The sequence below is a fragment of the Delphinus delphis genome, chromosome 14 (assembly GCF_949987515.2).
Source record: "Delphinus delphis chromosome 14, mDelDel1.2, whole genome shotgun sequence".
Lineage (NCBI taxonomy): Eukaryota > Metazoa > Chordata > Mammalia > Artiodactyla > Delphinidae > Delphinus > Delphinus delphis.
The window spans coordinates 53,433,879-53,456,253 of NC_082696.1; the positions used below are offsets into that span (position 1 = coordinate 53,433,879).

The window sequence follows — 22,375 nt, forward strand, 5'->3', positions numbered from 1 at the left end:
AAAATAAAGACATAGTAACATGATTCTGTTGTTTTTTTCCTGAATTTTTCCAGATGATAAAATTTTCCAATTTATAATTTATCTTCCTATTATAATTTGATTAGTATTAAACTTCTTTAATTTATAATTGGCAATGATTTGACAAAGGGAATTGAGAGCTATTTTCCCCATTTGCAAAGACAAATGTTAGGCAAACAGCATAAAAAACAAATGATTTGGGCTTCCCTGGTGGCGCAGTGGTTGAGAGTCCGCCTGCCGATGCAGGGGACACGGGTTCGTGCCCCGGTCCGGGAAGATCCCACATGCTGCGGAGCGGCTGGGCCCGTGAGCCATGGCCGCTGAGCCTGTGTGTCCGGAGCCTCTGCTCCGCAACGAGAGAGGCCACAACAGTGAGAGGCCCGTGCACCGCAAAACAAAACAAAACAAAACAAAAAAACCAAATGATTCAAAAATAGCATTTGTGGACTTCCCTGGTGGCACAGTAGTTAGGAAACCGCCTGCCAATGCAGGGGACATGGGTTCAATCCCTGGTCCGGGAAGATCCCACATGCCGCGGAGCAACAAAGCCCATGCGCCACAACTACTGAGCCTGCGCCCTAGAGCCCGCGAGCCACAACTACTGAGCCCACATGCCACGACTACTTAAGCCCATGCACCTAGAGCCCGTGCTCCGCAACAAGAGAAGCCACTGCAATGAGAAGCCCGCGCACCACAACGAAAAGTAGCCCCCGCTCACCGCTCACCGTAGAGCAAGCCCATGTGCAGCAACAAAGACCCAACGCAGCCAAAACTAAATTAATTAATTAATTAATTAATTTTTTAAAGATACTGTATTCTACATTGAGTATTGTTAGTCTATGTTCCTATTTTTTCACAGTGAAGACAGAAGATAAAAAAAGAGATAGAGGAATGGGAATGCATGAAAAAGGAATTTTCATTTGTCTTCTTCTGCTCATTGCTATATCTCACATATTAGGTGTTTAATAATTATTTGTTGAATGAATTGATGGAGCTAAGTCCTGATGAAGACTGCCTACCACCATGATCCCCTCTGGAAAGTGATCTACCTGCAGAAGCTCACCCCTGGAAGAAAGACCTCGGCATCAAATCATATCATATGCCTGTCTTTAATTCCAAAGCTGCTTTATCTGATTTGCCTAAATTTCAGGTCTGTGTTCTTTTAGGTAAGGACCCTAGGCAGCTAATCAAGACTGGGCTCTGATCATTAAGATCTCAAGTACAGATGATAGGAAGTTGTGCGACATTTTGAGATTATAAAAACGGCAACAGCAACAATTACTGGTTGGACATGAGGGCTAAAGAAGACTCATGAGTCAGAAATGACACTAACTTTTCATATCCAAGTAAACCAATTTGATGAAAAGTTTGAGATGGGGATGGGTGAGAGAGGCACGTCCTCCAGACTGAAAATCAGTATATATGAAAGGAATTGTCACTGGTGGAAGTTCTACCCAAGGAAAGAAAATAAAGTTCAAGCCTTCTGGACTTAAATAGAGAATTAGACACAAAGGTCCTTCCCCTCCAATAAACTGCAGACATTTTAGACTTAGCAAACTGTGGTAATAAATATAGCACAGAAGCCACCATCTTTTCTGCTAAGAAAAAAGGGAGGGGACAGAAGCCCCAAAGCATCCTGGGCCCACAAAAGCAGAATGCGTAACTTGATGCATAATGAACATGTGAGAGTGATATTCAAAGGGAACTGAATATAAGTTGAACACTAGGTTTTCTTAAAGAAGAGTTTACATACACTTTCTTGGATAACATTCATATCTTTTTATGCAATGGAAGATAGGAGAAAATGTTCCTAATATATTATACTTTTTTGAATGTTCAAGAAATGGTTTTGAGTATGAATTATGAAAAGCATGCTCCCATATACTGCATGAAATACAAAATTTGGTAAGACAATTCAAGAGTTTACAATTTAGTCAGAGACACAAGACAACAAAAAATGTAAAAGAAGACAATCTATGACAAACGGAGTTTTGGAGTTTATAAGAAGTAAGCAAGCAATTCTAGCTAGAAGGATAAGGAAAGGCCTCAGGGAAAGAAGGATCTAAATTTGGGGCTGGATTCTGAAAGATGGCAGTGATTTCCAAAAGTGACTGTAGGAAGGAAATTAAGGGAAAGACAGTATTATCTATGCAAAGGGGAAGAGGCAAAGAAGTGTAGGGTACATTGTGACTTGACAAAGCAAACAACTTAAATAAGTATGAGAGGAAAGACAGAAAAGTAGATTCAATCAGGTCATGAAGAGGTAGGATGCTTGGCTAAAACGTCTAAATTCTATTTGAAAACAAATAGCCAATGAAGCTTTGGGGAGAGGGAGTACTTTAAAGAAATTCATAAATAGCAATGTTTAGGGTGAGGACCAAGGATAAACCTGCCTGATCTCAAGCTGGCCCAGCCCTGGCTTGAGTGTCTTCTTCCAGCACTGGTCTGCCATGCCCCTTACCTGCTGCTTCCACCCAGCAAGCACCTGGCACCCTACCTACACACTGGCCTTTAGAGGCTCTTTCACCTCTCCTCATCTCTGCACAAGTATAACATGAAATGCCCTCTCGGGCTGCCAAGTTCCCAGGTATTTCCAAGGCCAATCTCAAATGGTCTCTTCTTTTATAAAGCCTTCCTCACTACTAAAAACATGGGCAATTCCTGCCTTATTGCTCTTATGCTAGCACTTATCACTCTGTGGTAACTGCTGGTCACATACACAACACACACAACACACACACACACACACACACACACACTCTCTAACTGCAAGCTTCTTAAAGACAGGGACTGGACATTACTGATCTTTGTAATCCTAACACATTGTAAAGCTAATGTTCATTTTCCCTCCTGCCTCTGTACATTCCCCCTTTCTCTGCTGGAATATTCTTTTCCTTGTTCTTTGACTACTCATTTTTCAACACCCATCACAAATTTACTGCCCCAAAGAAGCCTTCCTGATCCTGAAACTAGGTCAGAACCCTCACGGTTATATACTTACAGCACCATGTACCTTTTCTTCATGGCACTCATCATGGTTTTTATTTTACTTTCATTTATGTGATCTGATTGTCTGTCTCCCCTACTGTTCTTTAAACTCCGTGAAGTCAGAATCAGAATCCCTGTCTGCTTTTGGCTCATAATTGAATCTCAATCACTTAGCATAAGTTAACGCATATTAATATAAAATTAAAACAGCTAAAAATGTGGCTGGAACCCAGAGATTCAAGAGCACTGCTCTGGAGTCATACTGCTGGCTCAACTGTGTGAAATTAGGCAATTCACCATTCTAAGATCTTTTCTTTCATCTTAAAAATGAGACAACAATAGTAACTATCTTTCAGAGCTGTGAAAATTTAATGGATGTGAAATGCTTAGCACAGCACTTGGCACATGCAAACACTCTATAAAACTTACATGATACTATTATCATCATTCTGTTATTGATGTCCTGATCACTATCATTGCTACAGTATTGATTGGCTATGGCTGAAGGGTTCTCTTGTGTTGGCAGAACAGAAGCCTTGTTACAGGGGAGGCATACCAGTGTCTTTGGATGATCTGGAGTTAGGATCAATGACGGCAAACTGGGGTCTATCCCCCGGGAATGGTAGTAGTGGGAATTTAGCATTAGCAAGAGGCTAAAACAAAACAAATATAAACGTTTGTTGATCTGGAAAGGGGGTAGACTAATAGAAAGGAATATATGATTACATTCTAACTTTCTTTTTCAAGTATTCTATCAAAAGATTGCTTATACTTATCATTTTTATATTACTTTAAATATGTCTGCAATTATGTCATATTTTTGTGTTTGTCCTTTTAATAAATAACATTCAAAAAACTCAAAATATCTTTGGTTTATTCCATAAAACGTAAGTATTACACAATATTCATTTTTATTATCTTTCAGACATAAACTATAACTTCTAAAATCCTCTTTAAGCTAATTGTGAGATTCCATGACCATTCTGCTTAAGTTTTTCAAACTAGGGTAAGTATGAGAAACTTAAACCAACACATGTGGAGCTAAGTAAAGGGATTGCCCTTTAAGATGAAGAAATGCTAGCGCAAATATCTACAGCACAAAGAAACTTGGGCCCTTCAGCAATCTTACACTACAGTTTATAGTGTTTACCACACTGAATCTGCATTTCCTTACTCATCCTGAAACAAACAAAAGAAGGAATTTATGAACAATCTAAGGAAGTAAATAATTAAAACATTTCTAGATCTATCAGTATCAATTTATTTTCATTGTTAGCCAATTTTATGAGTTAGTTTGTGGTTTAAAAAGCCTTCTAGGCAAAAATATGCTAGACACACAAACATTATCTTTAGATGACAAATGATATCGAGTAAAACATTTCATATAAACTTTCTTTGGAAATTTAGGAAAATATTTCAAATAATCAGTAAGTGTTTAGAAATGTTAAAATTACCTAACCATCCATGGCTTTTTTTTTCAGAACTCACACTCCTCTTCAAAGTTAGGAAAATTACTGGCAACAGCCTTTAGAAACAGTATAAAAGATTTAGCCAAAGCTAAGTAAAGAGAGAAAAGTGGTGAAGGACTGAATTTGACTTTGTTAATGCCTAAAACAGACAAAGTAGACTTCTTTTTTCTTAACACCACAATATCCAGCTGTACCAAAAATGCATTCGAAATTAAAGTTTGATAAACTCTGTTATTAACCTCTTCTCAACTACACTCTTCTCCAAGGGATGATACTTCTGCTAAAGACAGACACTTTCTGCTGAGTGACTGCTTTTTTCTGGTATCTCTAGAGCTAGGGCCCCAGGCTTCCTTCCCGAAGGGGAGTGGGGGAGGGGAAAAGGGGGAGGCGGACACTAAAGAGAGAGACCACTTAAGGCCGTAATAATTCCCGATGGCAGATCAAATGATGTTAGGGCAGGAATCATTTGGGGACAATATAATGCTTTAATAATTGGGGTAATTTATTTTTTCAATTTACAGCTAAAAATGGGAACATATACATATGTATCAAAATAATGAGTTCTATTCCATAAAATCGTACTCTGAAAACATTGTCCCATGTCTTACAAGATTTTCCAAAAATCATTTGAATTTTGTAAATTCGAATAATTGAATACATGTTGAACACTGAATCTCATAGGAAATTCTGGATTACCTTTAGGAATATTAATGATTTAACAGTGACCAGATACTTTTAAAAGTAAAGGCAGAGAGTAAGGAAAAGTGGTCAATAACTAACAACTTCCTAAACATTACTTATTAAGATTTTTTATATTAGAATATCTTTAAAAAAATACCCAACCCTAAACTAAAGAGCATGTACTGAAACAAATGTCCATATTTACTTGGTCCTTCAGATATTTCAACAATTTGAAAAATTATTTCCCATTTTTTATAAAGTTTATTTTAGGGGAAAGAAAATTTAGAAATCAAATCATTCACTATCATTTATTTACAGTAACCCTCATGAAAACAAGTAGCAATATCCCAAGTGGTATTACTCCCCACAAATGAACTTTGTACTTCTGACTAAACATGAAGACACTTAAAGCCATGTAAATTCACTTAACTATTCTTCACACAAGTTAAAGAAAACTTTGCAGGAGAAAAATAGTTATAAAGGGAAAAGCACCCAACTTTTCACTTTCTAATATCATATTTTGTTAGGGAAAAAAAAGCATGCGGTACACAAAAAATCTGGTAGTAATTTTTTAAAATTAGACTTTGTTTCTTAATCTTTTTATTTTAAACTCAGAGTGACACTAAGATACTAAATGGATTATTTCAACAAAAAATGTTGGTACTAATTCAAATACTTAATAATAGATTGCTGGTGTTTTATGAATACCTTGCTATCCAAATGTTAAATGAAGAAGTATCACATATTTGAAAGATTTAGTATCCTAAACCTTTCCTCAAAGCAAAATTTTAGTGGCAATTTAAACATTAAATAAAATATCAATAAATATTTGAAAGTTAATTAATGAAATATACTGAAGTTCAAATACTCAGTTGTAAAGCCCATGCAAAATAAATCACTTACTATACACTTTAATGTCAATGAAAACATGAAAACATGACAAGCACACTGCAGACTTCAAACCAGATCCTGGTTATTGAAAAACTGATAACCCAGTGTTATTAAACTTAAGTAGCTTTTCTGTATATCTCAACAGATTTTTCATATTAAAAAATCTGAACTAACCAAGTTATCTTGGATAACAGCAAAATCATTGGATTAAATATCATTGACTTTCAAGATGTATAAGACTATTGAAAATGTAAGAAACAATGCTTTTTATGTAAGAATTTATTTTACTGAAACACAACATTTTAAATAAAAATGCATACAGGATTTTAAAACACAGTAGGATTTCTCCTTAGAAGTCTTTTAAAAGTACTGACTTGCAGGGAAATATCATGTGTTAAAGAACATTGTATTTTAAAAATCATTGACAGGATACGTCTTTCAGAAGTACTGTTTTTCAAAATATTTTATTTATTATTTGGGGACAGCTCTACTGTTACTAAAATAGAATTTAAATGTTTGGGAAAACAGCTTAAGAACAAATTTAAATAATTTTAAAGATTAAATATTTAATAGTAAATTATAACATCATGACTAAATCCCCAAATTGGGACTAAGCATCAACGTAAATATTCTAGGAGCTGGATAGCATTTTCTCCTAACAGCTAGCTACACCACTTACTATTATAGAGAGGTGAGAGAGAAGAGGAGCAAGAAGAAATACATCCAGTTAGTTCCTTCTTATATGTACATGCAGTTCTGTAACACATTTTTTTCCTATCAGCAAATTTTCCTGACTAAAATCATCCCAAACACCACTGCTACTTTCTTTACACTGTGAGTTCTGAGAAATAAGCTACAGTTAAAAAACCTCAAATGATACTACAAGATAACTGAGAGAAAAACGTATACACTAAGAAACTACCATGATATAGATAAGATCAGTTTTATTTTAAAAATCTATTTGGTAACCTTTTTTTCGCTTCCTAAAAAACTGCATGGATGTAATATAAGGTATAGTTGTTCAAAACAAATATTTTAATGCATAAAACACATGAATTAAATAAGAGGCACATTTCAATAAATATTTCATATAAACATAACATTTGCTATGTTATGCATTTTGAGATTCACTTCAACCCTATCTGTAACTAACTAAAAAGGAAGTCACATGACTTACACAATGAAAAAGAAAGAACAGTTTTCTTTCCTTTCCTTTCTACAGGAAGAAACAAAAGCTTGGTATTAGCAATCCAAGGCCAACGGGTGGGGCCTGCAAGCCAAAAGGCTGTAATGGATTGAGGTTAATCTTAATGGACGCCCACTTTAACCTTATGGAAGCATCAAAAATGTGAAAACTGCAACCAGCGCTTGCATAAAATAACAAATATTTAATGTAAATTAGGTTTTACAACTAGAAAATTCTACAGGGACATAATTCAGCTTATAAACAACGGTGCTGTTTTTGTTGGGGTAAAATCACCTAACTGTGATTCCCTACACAGATACACACACCATCCCCCCACTGGCACACAGATACTTCACAAGCTTCTTGAATAAATAGGAGTATCCAATGTCCAGGGTGATGGGTGGTCCTGAGGTCCTGAACCAGAGCTGTATACTTTTAAGGGATGCTGAGATAAGAACAAAGTGTTTTGTGTTTGTTTAAACCTGGGTCTATATTTAAAGTCTTTACACCATTATTGATACAGTTCATAAACTTATGCTATAGTTGATTCAGGAAAATTTTAAGTGTCAGCATAAATGCTAGAAATTAAGCACATCAAAACAAAATACTTTGGGGCTTTTATAGATTGAATTCAAATTAATAAATTCAGTTTACTTAAAAGTAATCACTACATTTCAAAGGTGTTAAGTCTCAACCTGAGACAGAATATCATCTCACCAAACTTTCACTACCAACAGGATGCTTTTCTAATATCTAATGCAATAGCATTATTTAAACAAAATTACATACATCAAATAACCTGCAGTGGCATGAAAAACTTCAAAAATAGTGAAATTAACCCATGTGAAGTCACAATCAAGCATCAACTATTATGCCCATTTTTATTCTCCAGGCTTTATTATAAGTCTAATATAAAGAGATTTTTTGCAGAGCAGAAAGGCAGGATTTACAAGTGGCCCAAGGAAAAGATAAGCAATGAATAGTTCTGACCCCGGCTTCTCTGGCTTGATCAAGTGGGTCTGCAACCTGAGCCAAAGGGCGCAAATTCCTCCCCATTCAAAATTCTTCAATGGCAAGGGGGAGGAAACAGTGAAAGGGGCAAACATGCAAATCCAACTGTCCTTAGATTTAGTATTCAACTAAAAATTTTAATTAGAGAGCTAAAAAAAAAAATGAGGTCAAGACTGTAATTAAATTTCTGACTCATAGTTTAACCAATCCTGAAAAGAGAAGTTTTTTGTTTTTTGTTAAAACTGAAAAAAAATCATTCATTTATCCTTTTAAATGTATGGCTTACATTGAACTGTGTTAGGTGCGTGTCTCTCGTATCATTTAATCTATTTAAAGGAGTTGCTGAAAAGTGGAATTAGTTTCCAAGCACCAGTGTTTCCATATTGTAAGCAAAATGATGTATTATTAAAATTCTGGCTGGGAAAAAAGTTGATAGAATTCATTCATTCCAAGCTTTACAACACATCAATGATCTATTAAGTATTTAAAGTGATAGATATAACCTGTGTTGTCAGACTTCTGTTACAAACTGAATTAAGGATAAAGATAATTCATTTGAATGAAAACACGTTAAGATAAAAGAATTTAGGAACTACTGCATCTAGGAACTTTGTAGCTACTAACTGTAAAGACCTAGGGAATTGCTTACAAAGCTTAACAAATGGTCATGAACAAATCATGGCCAAATTAAAATTAATTTGAAATTTACATAGAGTATTTATATAACATAGAACAATAAAACTGAAAAGAAAAATTTCGAGTTATTAGTAAATTAAACTTACAAGATTTTGAAATAGCAGCTAACTTCAAGGAACAAAAATAATAAATTTCAGTGAGGTTTGATTTTAAAAAGTGTTTTATAACAAGAAGTTAGAGCAGCTGGTAAAAAATAAGCATACTACTAATAGCACAAGAAAATATGATTCTCAGCAATGGTAAAGACAGTTTACTTTCTATGCATGAAATCTGAAACTATATAAGACTGATGAGAAATCATTGTATTTAGTTCAAAAGTTTAAAAACTAACATTTATTTTTTCATCATAATTATCCCCAAATTATGGGTGGAGAGAGGAGCATAATTAAACTTTGTAAAAAGAAAGTGAGTAGTACATGGGGAAAATGAGCCTTTGCTTCATACCTTGTATGAAAAGAATGAGAATTGGAAAAATCTTATTAAAAAGTTTGCCAAAAGGAAGTAAACAGGAAGAATATATAGCAATCTGGAGAGCAGAACTCTCAAATCTATCATCAAACAATGCTTTACACTTAGTATATGATCAACTAAAAAAATAGTTGAATAGATAAATTATTGAACCAGAAGTTTTTCTAGAGTTACCACTTTCTTAAAAGTTAATACTTTTATACAGCAATAAGCCCTCTTGCCGATTTAAACCTCTAAGAATGTTTACACAAAAACTCAGTTGAGACAGAAATTCATTAAATTTCTGACAAGAAATAAGAATATCAATAAGCCTAATTATGCCCTTTAGGTAAGCAGTGAGTTTATGTTGTATGAAAAAGTACCATAAGGGTAAATGAAATTAAGTTTGAAGATTAGTGAAATGTATGCTAATTAATCTCACTTTCACAAGCACAGAAACTACTGGTGAAAAGGTCATTGTCGAGCAGAAATAACTAAAGAGAAACAAACAAAAACATGAAAATAAGTGGATTGTATTTCATAAAGGATAATGGGTTGTAGCTTATATCTAAATAGACAAAGTTAAAAGAAACAGGTCAGTTAACCAGTTAATATGACATATCAATATCATATAGGACAACTGTGCCTCTCTTCTTCAAGGGTGACTACAAATGGGCACAAGGGAACTTTTTTGGGCTGATGAAATGTTCTGTATGATGACTGTGGTGGTAGTTACACAATTTGTGAAAACTCATCTCACTGTATACTTAAATTTGGTGAACTTTATTCTATATAAATTATACCTCAATTAAGTTGACAAGGCAAAAAAAATAAATGACATGAGCTTACTATCTTTTAAAAAACCTGACAAAGGTTTATAATGGTGAAGGTATTAATAAAAATATAGTGCTTGAAATGAAGATTAAAACTAAACCTGGATCATTAGAATTCTTAAATTATTTTCATGTATGATACCTCAGTTGACCCTTACCCCACCCCTCAAAAATAGGGACGGCAAGATATTATTGCCACATTTTACGCATGAGAATACTGAAGCTCCTTGGAAGCAACTAGCCATAAGTAAGAAACCCACCCAAGTGGCACAGCCAAACCCAAACCTTCATTTCTGATATTTTCTCTCTCACTCTACCACATGATATCTCCTTTGTAATAATAATTATGTACAAACATCGCTGAGTCCTTACTACCTGCCAAGCTCTGCATTAAATGCTTTACATGTCTAATAACATTTAATTCTCATAATAACCCTATACAAAGTGGATACTTTTTTGTCCCTTCCCTTGTAAGATGCTGAAACACTGACAAGGTAACTTACTTCCCCTAGAGACATATAATAAACTGGGATTTGAACACTGATCTATTTGACCAGATTCTATACCACTGTATCATATCTCACAAGTATTAAGTAATTATTAATAGAGCAACAGGTATTAAATTATCACAGCAGGTCTATTTAAGACAATATTTCATATTTTTCCCTTAGCCTATACTGAAGAATACAAACTGAATACGTATACCTGAATACATAGGTAAAAATCTCACGATGAAACAAACTATTAAAACAAAAACATTTGCATCACAAAATTATGTCCAAGTCTCAGTTTATATCCTGATGTGTTAAACAATAGTAAACAATACTCTATACCATAAAATTATAATAAAAAGCCTTATAGTTCACTGTAATTAAAATTAAGCTATTAATATTGTGCAATACATTTTGCCTAATTTTAAAGAGAGCACATAAAAGATACCAATTTCATTTTCAACCACAAATACATACCACTGATAATAACTTATCCCTGATTTTGTTGCAGCAAAAAGACTAGTTTACATTTTAGTTTATTTATTCAACACATACCTGCTAGGCAGTTTATATAATGGTATCTCTACTCTTCACAACACCTGAAAAGTGAGGTATTATTCCAATTTGCAGCTGATTACAGAAAGAAACATAAGACTAAAGCTATCAATTATCTATAAATCTTATTTGAGACAGCATTTCTAAACTGTCAGATATTTAGATATGGGAAGGGGGGCAATCATCAGATAATCTTCTAATTTGTTGCTAGACAGAAGATAAAATTAATCCTGATGTATCAAAATGCAACATAACAAACATTTTTATTACTCAATTAATAGAATACTCTTTTAAAAGATCATTTCTCAATGTACCCCACTGACCTACAATGTATTTTTTGATATATTACTGTTATCAATTTTTTTGATATTAGAAAATGTTACCACATTATTTTAGATAAGAATATAAATCATTTAAGTTCCTTATGGGCTGTATATGTTACAATGCCATAACCTCAGTAACTACATATTGAACAAGCTGAAGTTCCAGTGAGAAATTCAGTGAGGAATATCTCAATATTTAGTTCCAAATCAAGTCTACAAAATATCATATTTAAAGTAATAAATTTCCAGTTGAATCAGAAATATCCTTACTTTACTTGTTTAGGTTATACTTGGTTTAGAAATAAAAATACAGTACACCATATTTTTAACTAGTAACTTTTAATCCCAATACCAATAAAACTTTTCAGTTAAGGTATACAAAACTATCTGCAATAGTTAGGTAATTTCTGAACAGGATGATGAATTCAACCAAACCCTTATTAGGGTTCCTTGCTGTCCAAAAGCAACAAAATTTACCTCGAAGGACTTCCATGTTGAGTCCAGGTAACAAAACAAGTTTTTAACTTCTTATGAAACCCAAGAACTCTGAGATGAGTTAAAGACAGGTTAAAGATATTATGCTAAATACTCATAAGTGGCTTGTCACATATTTGTTTAAAAAACAGTTCTTGAATTTAACACCTTCATTTGCTGTGAATGGTCTTTTTAAAAAAGGAGAATCAAAAATAAGAGGAAAATATTTGAGTTACATCAATACTCTTTAAAATGAGGAGTGAAGACGATGTCTTAATTATGTACCCAATTCACATTTCATGTTTGAACTGAACAAGGATATCTTTTTAGAAGTATTCAGAAAAGTTCCTGAAAATGGATCAGTATTTGAAAACCAGAAGGAATGTATCCAATATCTTTTAAGACAATTAAAGTCTTATACAGTTTTTATTTAAATGCCTTTAGATGTGATTTTATGATTAAATAGCTTCAAAGCATTTCATTTGGGATTCTTCCAAACTGGTCATGTGGGCAATTCATCTTGAAAATTTGGTAGCTTTAGGAACCATTTTCAAAATATTAAAATGCAGAACTCACTAACAAATGAGGTATAACTGTTTCTTATCACATTTTTAAACTTCCAAGATTTCTCTATCTAAATATGTTGGGTTTTTTTTTTTGATATTGACATTTTCAACAGCCCCAAGAAAAAAAATAACCATATCTATTCTGAGTGTGAAAAATGTTTTCACTCTAAACTATGACAAAAGTAATATGGCTAATAAATTGGTAGTTAAATATTATGAAAAGCCCTTAAACATGAGCATATTGGAGTAAATCAGTTTTCATAATTGTGTAGCTAATTAATGTTAAAAACTGAGACATGAACTCCATGCTACATCAATCAAACGGTGTATAACACTTCAATTTTCATGTATTTAAATATCAGTCATCTCCAAATGTTTTCATATCCTATACTATTAATAAAAATGCTTTAAACTTATCTCTTATTTCTTCTATTTCCATTACTCTTCTGAAATGTTTTCTGAGCAAAGTAATAAAAGGAACATAAAATATATAAAATCTTTGTAATATAGGCATTTGTATTCTCATAAAGATCAAACCATAAATCAGAAATAAAGAGCAAAAGAAGAAAACATCAATACCTGAAAGGTAATTGAAGACTTAAAAACCAAATTAAATATTTAAGCCAACTGAGTAATAATAGCTAAATTGCAATCATTTTGAAATTACTCTTTCTCTTTGAAAAAGAATTCTTACATAAACTGTGAAACAAATGAAACACATTTATGTTAAAAATTCTTTGTGGAACTTCCCTGGTGGTTAAGAATCCGCATGCCAATGCAGAGGACACAGGTTCGAGCCCTGGTCTGGGGAGATCCCACATGCCGCGGAGCAACTAAGTCCGTGCTCCACAACTACTGAGTCTGCGCTCTAGCGCCCACGAGCCACAACTACTGAGCCCACATGCCACAACTAAGGAAGCCCGCGTGCCTAGAGCCCGTGCTCCGCAACAAGAGAAGCCACCGCAATGAGAAGCCTGTGCACCACAACGAAGAGTAGCCCCCTTTCGCGGCAACTAGATAAAGCCCACGTGCAGCAACGAAGACCCAACGCGGCCAAAAATAAAAATTAAAAAATTTATTTTTTAAAAATTCTTTGTATCCTATTTGATGGCAAACAATCCCAAATATATAACCCAACAAGAAAATATTATTATGCAAATGAGCTGTAGAGAGAGTAATAAGGAGAATGGATTCCAACCCTCCTCTGGACAAAATAAAGTTCAAATGATCACTTTTATCTTATTGGTTGAGATAATGACTTTAAAAATAGATGTCAAAATCTATGTAAAGAAAAACTTACATAACATCAACAGGTAGTTATTGAGTAATATTGACCTTCTCCATAAATGATCTAGTATTTAATTACCATGTGATTCATTTAAAGTATCATCACATATATAAGTACTATTAAAAGATTATATTTCAGAAAGTTGCCAGAGACCTTTCCAGGTAATTTAGACATGTTACCCCACAATCTAACGGTGGAGGCAAATTTTTAAAAACTTAGTAACAATAAACTGATAGGGGTATTAATTATTAGCACTTACAAAATAATTGTATTCTAATTGGTGAAATCAACTGAGTTAAGAACCTAGACTTAAAATCTGAATTAATCATCTACACTCTTACTACTCAGTGTTTTGCACTGGATGCTTAAGTAAGAAATTCCTACAAATTTATCCTACTTACAAACTAAATCATCACCAAATATTTTAAATACTGAAAATTTTAAGGAACACCTCAAGAACAGTGGACTGTGACAAAATTCACAACTATAATATCTATACATTTTTGTTAAGTTTCTAAAAATACTGAATGCTATCAGGGTTTCAGTATTAACGTATCCGAATACATCTATTCATTACAAACCCATAAAAATACAATCATTTAAATCACCAGTTAACATTAGAAAATCCAATGAAGACAGTCATTTTAAACCAATGGTCACATACCATCCTCAAATGGCAGAGTCTCACTACATTTATCAACAAGTCTGAAGAAAGAGAGAGGACAGCACCTAAGTCTTGGGCATGTTTTTGAGAAGTTGGTGGCATTACAGAAACTAAAAGAAAGTTTGATTGTATTTTTGCCAACAAATTGTAAATAGAATTACGTAACCATAAATGTATAGCTCTATTTTAAGAACACACTCATATATTCTCTTCATTTCATAGCAACGGATTGTTTTTGATGTGCAGTTCTTTGCAATCAATATTTGTAAGGAGAAAAAAATATCTGGGTGCCTTGGCATGAATTTTAAAATATTATTTTAAAGAAACTAAAATCATTTCTTTTTTTACTTCCCCAAACATATACTATTAAAAACATGTTTTAGAATATTTTTTTAAAAATCCAATGACACATGTACTTCTAAACAGTCAAAAAAACCCGCCACTACTTCATATGTTTAAAATAATAATTAGATGTCGCTCTAGTTGAACATATAAAATTCCTAATTATCTATGATGCCTATTCTTTCATAACAAAATAGTATACACACATAATGGGGAAAAATCTAATTTATAATTATACATAAAATCTAGTATGCTTTCAAAAATGCTCATACGGTAAAAATGGCAGCTAAAAAAATAATTTTTAAAATGTCTTAAAAACGTCTATAAAATGGTCCTGAATTGCAACCTGATTGTGTAAGTGATGCTGCACACATTATTTATGACCATCAAATTGTTACTTGTAGCTGCTTTGCTAAAATCAGTGGGATCCTGCCTTCTTCAAAACAATTATTCATATGATTTATATGCAATTTATATAAGCTTCAATATAAGACAGAAATCCCTTTACCTAGGCATCAAAGTTAAGAAACAAAAAAAAAAACAAAGAAAAACAAAACAAAAAACCCAGCAACAACAACAACAAAGCAACTGATTCTAAATAGTCTTCCCTAGGAAAAAACTGAGATATATTTCAAACAGCAAATACTTTAACCATCAAAAACTGCCCTAAAATGTCACTTTCTAATTTTAAATTTAAAAATTATTACTGCCCTATTTTTTTACATCACAAAAATGCTAATACGTGAGTTTTACTGACTTTTTACATACTTCTTCCTAAAAATGTATCCAGATATATTCTTATGAAAAATACAAATACATATTTTTTGAGAGAATTTTTTATCACACACATCGTTTTAATACTGTTCTATTAGTAAATACATGATGTGTAACAGAAAATTTAAAGTAAGTCTAATATGAATAATCAATGTTTGTACTCTAGAAACTATTCACTATGTATATAAAAAAACTTTTGCAGCAATATAGCATTTCTTAATTCAGTGGATATGGGAATGTTTATCAACATACAACCATTAAATAGCTTAAAATTGGATGTCTCATTGCTCTAAACATTAATATCAGTTAATAAAATGTCTACTATTTGAATACATTAAAAGGTAAACATAGAAAACCAAATTATAACAAGGCGTGATCAGACAAAGAAGAAAAGGGCTATTTTTTTTCATTCATCTATAAAACAAATTTATGAGATTGTAAAGAACATTTTAACAACCTAAAGAAGGTTCAAAGCAGGGAAAGCAGAGGCCTGAGAGAAAATGGATTTGTCAATGATTTCAGTCATTCAGTCTAGGGAGGAGAAAAGCAGAAAATGTGGCTTCATTTTGCCATATAAAGTAGGAGGCATAAAATCCAGTAGCCTGTCTGTGGAGTTCTATTTATGTATTTAAACCCTGTTTCAATTCACAGATTATGCTGATCCTTCCACATGTAAACAGCCAATAATGATAGCCAGGCCTTTAGGAAAGGAAAACACACACCACACAGCAAGGTCAGGAAGCTACCAAGCACACAGGACAACAGATCAAAACAGAATGGTTTCATATGTTTCTATTGTTTATATACTTAATTTGAAGATGATATTCCTTAGGGGGGAAAGGAGGTTGTAAATTATTACTAAGAACATGCAACATACTATCAAAACAGAAAATTTTAATGCAAATATACTATTTATTTCCTGCATGTATCTATGTCAGTCAACCTGTAGGACTGATATGCATTCATTCGATTATTTTTAAATTAGATGTCAAGCTAAAATAAACCTCTTTAGTCCTAACTCCCTTTACTCCTAAGAATTCATTACAGATAATTTGTATTTCTCTAACTTCTTTCGATGAAATAATCAAGCTTGCAAACTGTAAATACCTTTTTTTTTTCCCCTTACTATTAAGAGATTAAGCACAACAGAGGAGTGAAAGGGGGAGAGGTATTAATTTCCTTGTTTCTGGGTAAAATTTCTTAAATAAGAAGCAATGACATTCTATTTGGTATTGAAGCATCTTAAAAAATTACAACACAATATAAGCAACAGTGGAAATTTACCCCAAGTAGCCCACTAGCACATTTTAAACATACAAACTAGAGCCGCCTCTGGCCACATGTTTTTTTGAGTTCAGTCTCTTAAAGAGACAGTATCCTTGGACCTATGCCCTACACGGAGCACATTTCTAAAATGTTTGATTACCAACAATCCTCTCTTGCATTTCTTCAAATCCATACTAGGCCAACAATGTTCTACTCTATTTTACTGTGAAATCAATTTTAATTTGAATCTACAAAAGACTACCGGACAGATATAAAATAATTGGGGAAGCTACTGTGATTAGAGCTGTCTAAAATAAGGGGACCTACAGATTTCTTATAACAGCAAATTGGCTTAAAAAAAACAAAACTTAATATGATCACTGTTTCCTCATTCATTTCCCACTCATTCCCCAGGCACAGGCCACATAATGTATCGTAACCGATAACACCGGAAGCTACACTACGGCAATTTCGCTGTCGAAAGAAGAGGGGAACTTGCTTAATCAAGTCAACCACCACCCAGAAGTGAAATTTCAGAGATTTCATTTTCTGTTTAGGAAAAGACACCCAGGAAGGTGCCCATGCACACACCCTAATAACTGTATTCACTCGTGACTGTAAGGAAGATTTTGAAGGGCACATTATTATAAGCCCACTGACAAAACTACCGGTCAGCTCCTCCACTTGAAAAAGGTGAAGACGAGGAGAAAAAACCAAAACCAAAACCAAACCAAAACAAAACACAAAAACAGTTTGGCTTACTTGGTGTACAAATACATCGACTGGAATATCCAAGGGGCTTCCCTCTCGGTTTATCATGGAGATGAATCCAAATCCCATTCGCACGTTGAACCACTTACAGTGGCCAGTTCCGTGCAAAACCTGGGATTCCTCCTCTGCCTGCTCCGGCAGCTTCCCGGGCTCTTCTCCACCACCTTTGCTTGCCCCGCCTGAGTAGAACAGGACAAAAAAGTCAGTTAGTCAGTATTGCCATACAGTTCAGTGAAAGGAAAAAAAAAACTGCTTGGGAGTGGGGGTGGAGGGGAGAGGAAATGAAAGGAAAAAAAAGCTATTAAATGGTTGATTCCTTCTTTTATTCGGCAGAAAATATTTTAAATTAAAGGCTTAAAAGGGAAAGCGGAGGAGGGAGGAAGCCACACTGTTCTATCGATCACAACTTCCACGTTTCTGTACATACGTGTACGTTTTCATTTAACTCTGTTTCTCGGCCACATATTACAGTACAGCATGCGATTATTTTACTTGCATGTTGCTGATTTAACACTGATCCCATTTACAAAGAGAAATTTTCAGCGAAACTAATTCTCTCCGGCGTGCCCGAGGAGGAAAGAGAAATCGTGAAGATGGTTAGAACTAGTTAACGCACATGCGGCAGCAGTGAATCCAGGGTTATTTGCAATGTGCATTCCCCTCCCCCCCAATAACTTTCAATTAAAGTTGGGGTGGAATGGGGGAGGGGGCAGGTGTATAAAAGTTTTCTTGGGCTCACTAACTGAAACTGCGCTTAATCACACTCAAACAATTCAAACAATAGCCCCCTGAAAGCTTTTCAAGTTGTGAATCAGTGTGGGCGGTACAAAACATTTTTGGAGATCTATAACAATAGGTTGCAGAAAGCCCCACTGCGCGATGGGGGGTGGGGGGTACTGCTCAGTATTGGGGTAAAAGGGGAAGGGGGGACGGGCAAAGAAGGGTGGGAGAGGGAGAGGGCGGGAGAAAGGAAGAGAGAAAATCACAGTAAAACAATAGAAAAGAAAATTAACCTTCGGCCATGTTGCCCCACGGGCCCTCTGCTCCAAACTCGTGAGATGAAAACTTTCCCTTTGCAACGGAGTGATCTTCTGCATCAATCTAACATCTTGATTTTGTGCGATCACAAATTTAGCTCGCATGGTCTAATGTGCTTTCCCTCTTTTGATTTTTTTCTCTCCTCTCTCCAGTTTCTGGCCCCCTGAGCACACGTGACTTTGTCAATTACATGCTTTCTTGCTACTAATTTCACCTCGGATCCTTAAGGGGCTGGCAAGAGGAAGAGATAACCAATCGCCATTTCATCTATGCTGACATCAAAATAATTTATGAATGAACACGAAAAACTCAAACATGTTATCTTAAAGACAATTGGGGACGCTTCTTTACGATAAATCAGAATGCCGATTTCGTGCTTTTACTTAAACACAATGGAGGGTCCTTGTGAATCGTCGATTTAGAAAAACGGCAGTCATATATGTGCACACGCGTGCCTTACACACAAGCCTGTCTAAATAATCTCATTTAAGGGGAAAAAAGCCATTTAAATAAAGCAACCGACGTTACGCTTTTTTCCCCCTAAGAATTCAGATGCTCCGTTAACAGTAAACCTGCTTGGGATGCAAATTTCATATTTAATTCCATTCTTAGAGGAAAATATGTAATTTACAAAAGATCTAATTGAACCTAATTACACACCCATGAAACTTTAGATAATGGTAACCTACACCTACAATAAGAGAAATGCACACAATTACCTGACTGTGACCTGAAATTTGTTTCAAATTTAAAATAAAATGCTACCGGAAAAATCGCTATCACCTTCTTGTAGTCAAATTGTGTTTAGGTTTACCATTTCGGAACATTTTGGAGGGGGCTGGTAAGGAATTGTACTTCACAGGTTTCTCCGCCATCTCTTTCCGGGGGAGGAGATGTGATTAATGACTTCCTAAATAACAGCCCAGTTTTCCAGCCTAACATAGAGTGAACCTCAATCAGTGGCGATTGTTCCCCAAGAGCAAGGCGACGTAGGGCAAGGAGGGGGAGGGGAGCGCCAGGCAGGGGAGGTGAAGAGGAGCCGCCAGCACAGGCGGCTGCGGAGCCAGAGAAAGAGGTGGGGGAGAAACAGCGGGCGCGGGCGGGGGGAGGGGGTGAAAAAGGGAGGCAAGTGGGAGAAAAAAAGGTAAATTTATATCTTATTGACCGGACCCTGACATTTTAAAAGTCCACTACCAGGGGACAGAAGAGTTGAATAAACGAAAACTTAATAACGGGTTAGGCTCCTACCGTCCCTTCCCCGGCCAGCCCCCTGTTTCAAACTGCTTACCCTTTACCTTTAAAATTGGTTCAAACGATTGTTGATTACTAGATGCTGACACCAATACTGCCTCCCTTATCGACCACTACAGTAAATGTTATAGATCAACTAGAAATGCTGGATTTCCTTTAGAATATAAAATAAAACCCGTCTTTGAAACATTAAAACGCACCACTACTCTTCCCCCACCCCACCCCCATTTTCTTAAACAAGCAGTTTACCGAGAAACTGTACAGATACCACTTCCCTTCGGCAAAGCTACGGAGCTTACCCTCCCCCACTATACCCGCAACCCCCCTCCCCGTCTCTCCAAACACACTCCTAACTCTAACACTGTTTCACACAAACTAAAACGTAGGGATTTTGACCGAATCTAAAAGCTTTTGAAAATTCACATAATGCACCTATTTACACCTCCTCCCCATACTAAACAATGAAATATAAATTTATACTAATTAGCTCAGATCTGAAGTAAATTGATGTATATAAATAAATGTTATTTTCAGCTGTTTGTGGTAAAAGGCTTCAATCGAGACTGATTAACTTGAAAAGATTTTTCGTCTGTTTATTTCTTTTGTTGTTTCTCAAGAAAGGAGGCCAAGCTTTCTCATTTTATTTACTTTGTGTGTGGGGGGGGGATAACCATGTGCCAGCTGGTAGGGAGGAAAGAAAAAGTGTAAAAATGTAAATGATTCTGCAAGAGTCCCAAAAGCTGAAGCTCTCAAAAAAATTATTTACTAACAAAACACTCACTAGGCATTACTTTAATAGTAGAAATCAACTGATTACACTGATCTATAATGAAATAACTTTAACGATGGTATTCCAGGTTAAATATTTTGAATAACAGGAAATAGAGAAACTAATTTGAATAAGTTTTTTTAATATTTTAAATGAAAGAACTACTTTTAAAAATCAACATCTGGTAACAGAAATAATGTGAAACGTACTCATGCAAATTGAGGAAATGCCATTATTTATGTAAAATTATCATAAAATTAACAGGCAGTATAATTTAGTTTTGTCACTGACACACATTCATGATAAACAATGTTTTATCTGTAAGCTTGTTTTTAATTAAAAAATAGTCCAATCATCATAAAATCAGAAATATGTAGGTGGGTTCTGAATCCTTGTTTGTTAAATTTGATGAAATTCAAACCTACAAATACATAGATGAAAAGTGTGAAATGCCATAAGTGAACCACATTGGATGGTATAGTTATGAGATTCAGTTTTGCCTGATTGGGGGCCTCCAGTATTAGTGGAATTAAGGTAGGGTTCACTGGACTGGTCACTGGTGTCAGAGGTTATCGACTCATTCATTTCCTGAGAGGGACATCGGCCTTTCAAGTCGTGTAGAAAGCTTTTTCCAACTGGGGACTTTGAGAAATCCTCTAACATTCATTCACAAAGAATTTAAGGCAAATGCATTTTACATACCTGGTTGGGGCAGGGGGGATTGGAGTGGGGTCGGTAAAAGAAAGGCGGACAGAAGGGAAGAGGAAGGGTAGAGGGAGGAGAAGCAGGGAAGGGAATTGGGAGGGAGGGAAGAGAAGGAAGGAGACAGTGACAGAAAATATCAGTCCCCATTTCAGGGATATGGCACTGTCTTTTAAATAGACTCATCTTTTCCTGCTCCCCCCTCAGTCTTTTGAGCCTAAGATCCTTTTATGAAACTAACCATCATCTTTTTAAGCTCATAGAGTTCTTCTTTCACCTAAAATGGTCCCATGAATCTCCTAGAACGCTTTCCAATTTGTCACCTTCCTGAAGTCTTCTGGTTTTAATTTTTTTCTCATTTCCTACTTGTTTTTAGTGCCAGAAAGACCTGTGCTTGACTCAAAACGCATGTTTTATACTTGTGGAAGCCAAATGTTTCAGTGGCTTGATTTATCATACTTCTTGCAAAATGTCTTTAAAATGAGTTCAAGTAGCTACAAAGAATCCTCAATGCACTGGGGGTAAAAAAAAAAAAAATCAAGGAAATAACCTATCATACGCCCGTTGGTTATCACAATCTAAGATTTCTACATTTAAAAAACGTACATATTTTCTTTTTCTTTCTTTTTTTTTTTTTTTTTAAAGAATTCCGACAGTACAATGCAAGGAGCCGAAAGAGGTGCCAGAGCCCACCGTCGTTGTTTTCAACTATAAGCAATGAGTGACTTCTATTACAGCCGAAACAATGCTTCGGTTCTTCTTAAAACTAGGAGGAGGGGCTGCGGCACTGCGACGAGCGGCTCCACCCGTGCTCTGCGTCCCGGCCGAGAAGGCCGGGGTCTGCAGCCCCGCGCTGCCCTCGCAGCCGCGGATCTTCACGC

At 35.1% G+C, this 22,375-nt stretch overlaps 1 protein-coding gene across 2 annotated transcripts in view; it reads right to left on the minus strand.

The window, feature by feature from the left end:
- The window catches only part of LIN28B (lin-28 homolog B), a 121,016-nt gene that overhangs the window by 95,138 nt on the left and 3,503 nt on the right, over positions 1-22,375 (minus strand). The window contains exons 1-2 of one of the 2 annotated variants that reach the window (XM_060030589.1): positions 18,748-18,757; positions 17,726-17,913 (exon numbers count right to left, since the gene is read on the minus strand). In XM_060030589.1, coding sequence (XP_059886572.1) covers positions 17,726-17,913; positions 18,748-18,757 — 198 coding nt within the window. Of the gene's footprint in view, positions 1-17,725; positions 17,914-18,747; positions 18,758-22,375 lie in introns of those variants that run through there. The other variant, XM_060030588.1, reaches the window with a different exon arrangement.